Raw genomic sequence first — 5188 nt, 5'->3', positions numbered from 1 at the left:
AAAAAGACAAGTCTACAAGTTCCTTTGATGGCACAGGTTTTGGTAAAGACATTTGCTATCAAGCCTGAGTTCAATCTCCAATACCCACATGGTGGAAAAAGAGAAGCAATTCCTACCAGTCATGCTGATCCTACACGTGTGCATTTGCACACATATATACACAACAAATAAATATAAACAAGCCAGGCGGTGGTGGTGCATACCCTTAATCCTAACACTCAGAAGGCAGAGGCGGGTGGATCTCTGTGAGTTCGAGGCCAGCCTGGTCTACAAGAGCTAGCTCCAGGACAGGCTCCAAAGCTACAGAGAAACCCTGTCTTGAAAAAAAACAAAAACCGGGCGGTGGTGGCACACACCTTTAATCCCAGTACTTGGGAGGCAGAGGTGGGTGGATCTCTGTGAGTTTGAGACCAGCCTGATCTACAGGGCTACACAGAGAAACCCTGTCTCGAACTCCCCACCCCCAACAAAAAAAAAGAGAAAACACCTACAGGTTTTACAAAAGCTATTAGTTTATTAAAATAATATATTCTAATGCTTAGATAAGTTTCAAACAAGTCATTCTCGGATTCTAGGTCTCAAACAAAAAATTACAATATTATTCAATATGCACTAAAGAGAAAAAAGGTAACGGGGGGCCACACATGGACATGTTCAGAGTGAAATCCCCGAGTTCATTTTGGGGGATCTGTGTTGATGCCATACTTTTCCTTGAGAAGCTTCAGCTGCTCCTCCTTCTTCTTGGTGTCCATCTTCTGGAATGCCTGAAAGTGTGACAAACACCACAGTTAATGGGTGCTGACTATAGCTAAAGGAGTTCACCAGTGGCACGAGCTAAGAGAAACTCCACCACACCCTTCCCAGAGCCAGTGCCGCTCTGAATGGGCTGTACTCACCCGGTTAGCATTGTAGTACAAAACCACAAGGTATCTGTTACACACGTTGAATCCCGATAGATGGTCACATGCATTCTTAGCATCAAAAATATCTTCATAGACCACATATGCTGTTCCTCTGGTCTCAGGTGTATTTCCTCTGCAGGACAGATAGAAGACACATTTACCAAAGCATCGACAATTTTCAGTCTTTCTGAACCTGTAACTGGGTTTTATTTGTTTTTGCACTGGGTTATGGTATTAAAGGTGTTTGCCACCACTACCTAATGCCTATAATTTTTTAAATTAATGTGTTTTGAAATGAATTATCTCAAGGACTAAGAGTGAAGCGGCATATACACGAGCACAAAATTGTACCTAGGGGCACAGTAGTGCACGCCTTTGATCCCAGCACTTAGGAGGCAGAAGCAGGCAGATCGCTATGAGTTCAAGGCCAGCCTGGTCTACAGAGTGAGTTCTAGGGCAGGCTCTAAAACTACACAGAGAAACCCTGTCTCACAAAACCAGAGAGAGAGACAGAGACAAAGAGAGCACACGCAAGCCAGTTTAATCTACATAGTGAGTTCCAGGTTAGCCAGAGTGGTTACACTAAGTGACCATCTCAAAATCCAACAACAACATAAGGCAGGAGTCAGCACTCTGTGCTGCACACAGCTGTGAGACACAGTGAGCCTGCGATGGGTGTGGTCAGGGTGCAGTGCCCGGGAATGAACTCCTGTTAAGTTGCCTGGATCTCACAGGGAATGTCTGTTTGTTTTAGACAAGGGCTCCCTGTGTGGTCTAGGCTGACCTGCCCTGAACTTGTCATCTTCCTGCCTGTCTCCAGCGCATTACCATGTCCCACCTGAAGACAGAGTTTATACTTTTTATTCTCTTGTCATAACTATTAACAGCCTAATCATTTTCACGATTGTATTAGGTATGGAAGTTGAGAACTGTCCAAAAGGGGAAGAAAAGAATCTCCATTTCCTTAAGGGCAAAGGTAAGTTTTTTCCTATCTTTTTTCCAAAAAAGCCTTCCAAAAGCAAGCCAAGCCGGCCCCAAACTCAGTCTGCTCACTGTAGCCTTCTAAGTGCGGATCCCAGGCACAGACCACCTACCACCTGTTATCACACAGTGCCGTGCAACATACACCTCAGAGGCAGAGATCTACTTCCTCCCATTTAAAAACATGACTCTATTATCACTGTGTGTATATACACATAGGAGGGCGCAACACGTGCCACAGCGTGGGCGTGGAGGCCAGAGGATGACCTTTACTACTCTGGGTTCCCAGTGAAGCCTTTACCTGCTTGAGGCAGCTCACAAGCCTTCCCTCTCTCCTATTAATTCTGTCATACATTCATCCTCTCCTCCCGCCTCACCTCAGGAACTGCAGTAGGGACAAAGCCTAATCATATTCTTTTTTTTTTTTAATTTTAGGGATTAAACTGGAGTCCTTTCACATACTAGACAAGTGTCCTACTACCGAGCTATATATACCCAGCCTTTGGCCTGATTTTTAAACATTCTCCATTTCAGGGGTCCCTCATTATCAACCTCATACACTGAAATCTACACTATAATTTGATTTTTTTTTTTTTTTTTTTGCTTTTTCGAGACAGGGTTTCTCTGTGGCTTTGGAGCCTGTCCTGGAACTAGCTCTGTAGACCAGACTGGCCTCAAACTCACAGAGATCCGCCTGCCTCTGCCTCTAAGTGCTGGGATTAAAGGCGTGCGCCACCATCACCCGGCTATATATAATTTGAATTTTTAAAAGCATGTACTTACAATGTGCCATGTATTACACACTAAGCTCAGCAACATTTTCCTGACTGCTGACAAACAGGAATGAAAAACCTCATCACACAATTTACCCTTCAGCTACTTTACATCACATATTGATCTCAGTATCCTTGTCCTATATTATGTTTTTTAAAAAAAGATTTCTGTGTATATGTATCTGTCTTATGTGTGGGTATTTACATTTAGAGCCATCTTCCCATTAAAGGTTTCGATTGAAATCCCTTATATGTGATTTTAATAGAAAAGGTAACAATATTAAAAGGCTTTAAAGAATACACAGTACCAAATGTCTAGTACATGTCAAGTTGAGTGATCAGCTGTCCTGGTGTGTGAGCATAGTTAGCTTTTAGAAAGCCCCGTTCTAGAACATCAGTACTAGCTGGGTGTGCTGGTGCATGTGGTGGTCTTCAACCCCAACACTCAGGAGGCAGAGGCAGACAAGTTTCTAAGTTCAAGGCCAGCCTGGTCTACAGAGCAAGTTCCCAGACAGCCAGGGTTACACAGAAAAAATCAGTACTGGGTAAACTGCCAGCACCGTGCTTGGTGCCAAGTAGCAGCAGAGGTTGATGACAACGAGGGACAGAAGAACAGTTAAGGCCCAGGCTCTTAGGCCACATTGAATTCTCCCTAAGAAGGACAGGAGAACCAACAGTGAATGAGTCAGTATCACTTCTTCCTTCAAGGAGCTAGGTTCAAGCAAGAGAAAGACGTCACAGAAAAAGTATGAATCACAAATCACATGGAGCCATGCAAGGAGAGATTAGTGAGGCGAGCTATTTAACCGGATGCTCGTGGAAAGTCTCTCTGCAAAGCCCTCCCTGAGGCTAAGAACATAAGGAGCCAGGGGGCTGTGGGGTGCAACCAGGGAGAAGCTTGGAAGCAGAGGCCACAAGCTATGGTGGGCCTGCTGTATCCCTGGCGACATTTATTTTACCAGATACTCTATTGCCCAGACTGACCTCAAACTTGCAATCTTTCTGCCTAAGACTTCAAAACGGCTCCCATTACAGGTGTCTTTCATCACGACTGATTCTTTTGTTGCATTTTCAGCAACGTTCTTTAACTTCAACTTAACCAACTCTCAACTATGTATTATCAGTAAGCTTTATAATGCCATCATCATATATTAATCATAGGCATACTACTATTTTACTCACTTATTTTCTTTTTATGGTATTGGAGATTGAACTCAGGTGCTTCACACTCTACTACTGAGCTGTATTCCCAGCCCTATTCATTTGCATATATATAATATAAATATTATATACATATGGATGGTTACTATGAATCAGGCACAAATGCTATCAACGCAAAGCCTGGAAGCACTCACCCTGCCAAAAATACAAGTAAGGTCATGGGCAATAGCACAATCACATATTAACTACTAGACCTTAGTAGTAACTAAGATAACTAAGCTACAGTAACTTAGTTATTAAGTCATAGTAACTAAGGAATGAATAGAAGACGTTCAAAGGAGACTGGTGACTAACGCACACTGCAAAGATAGTACAGATTGCATAATTCGATCCAAGCTAAGTCTCTCATAGAGGACTCAAGCCCAGATAGATGAAGCATTCTGCCCAGTTTCAATGAACTTGAAAATGCTCTGTTAGTAACTTAACCAAGGTCTAACAATCAATCTGGTCAATTTATCACACTGCCTCCACATTGAGAACCAAAGGGCGGCCTGGCAGTGATGGTGCTCGCCTTTAGTTCCAGCATTTGGGAGGCAGAAGCAGGCAGATCTCTGTGAATTTGAGGCCAGCGTGGTCTACAGAGTGAGTTCCAGGATATTCAGGGTTACATAAAGAAACCCTATCTCAAATAACAACCAAAAAAAAAACCCAACCAACCAAACAAGCAAAAACAACAACCACTACCAAAATTAGAAAAACCCAAAAAGCCTGGCAGCTTTAATGGTAGACTCTTGTTTCCTGGTTCCCAAATCAGAGGATATCTACATATTATTCTTGGTATTTAGAAGAACCTGGAGTTCTCAAATCCCTTAAAATATAGACAAAATGTATCCTGTAGGAAGTCCAGTTGCTCAGAGGACCGAGACCTTCTAAAAGAACAGCTGTTCTATAGTACTTAGTTTTCACCTTCATTCAGCTGTTAATGATGAAGTATTTCCAGTAATCAGTTTATTTCTAGGAGAGATGGAGATCATTCAAAAGCAAAGTCTTTGGCTCTCATAGTCCTAAAGCCAACAAGGGGTTCTAAGGTTATAAAAAGAAAAAAAAATTTGCTTGTTTTGAGATAGAGTCTTAAGAAGTCCAGACTGACCTCAAAATCACTGTATAAATAAAAATGACCTTGAACTCTTGACTCCACCTCTGAAATGCTGAGATTATAGGCACTGCATCTCTATGCTCACTTCAAAAAATCTCATATATAGGGCTGGAGAGATGGCTCAGAGGTTAAGAGCACTGGCTGCTCTTCCAGAGGTCCTGAGTTCAATTCCCAGCAACCACATGATGGCTCACAACCATCTGTAATGAGATCTG

General features: G+C 42.7%; 1 protein-coding gene across 1 annotated transcript in view; it reads right to left on the bottom strand.

Annotated features, from left to right (window-relative positions):
• Positions 1-490: 490 nt before the first annotated feature.
• The window catches only part of Sf3b6 (splicing factor 3b subunit 6), an 8592-nt gene continuing 3894 nt past the window's right edge, over positions 491-5188 (bottom strand). The window contains exons 3-4 of the mRNA XM_005360883.2: positions 897-1035; positions 491-764 (exon numbers count right to left, since the gene is read on the bottom strand). Of these exons, the coding sequence (XP_005360940.1) occupies positions 675-764; positions 897-1035 (229 nt within the window). The 3' untranslated portion in view covers positions 491-674. The remainder of the gene's footprint in view (positions 765-896; positions 1036-5188) is intronic.

This window comes from Microtus ochrogaster, linkage group LG3, assembly GCF_000317375.1.
Source record: "Microtus ochrogaster isolate Prairie Vole_2 linkage group LG3, MicOch1.0, whole genome shotgun sequence".
Taxonomy (NCBI): domain Eukaryota; kingdom Metazoa; phylum Chordata; class Mammalia; order Rodentia; family Cricetidae; genus Microtus; species Microtus ochrogaster.
Note: the sequence above shows the minus strand (reverse complement) of the source record. Positions and strands in the feature narration are given on the sequence as shown.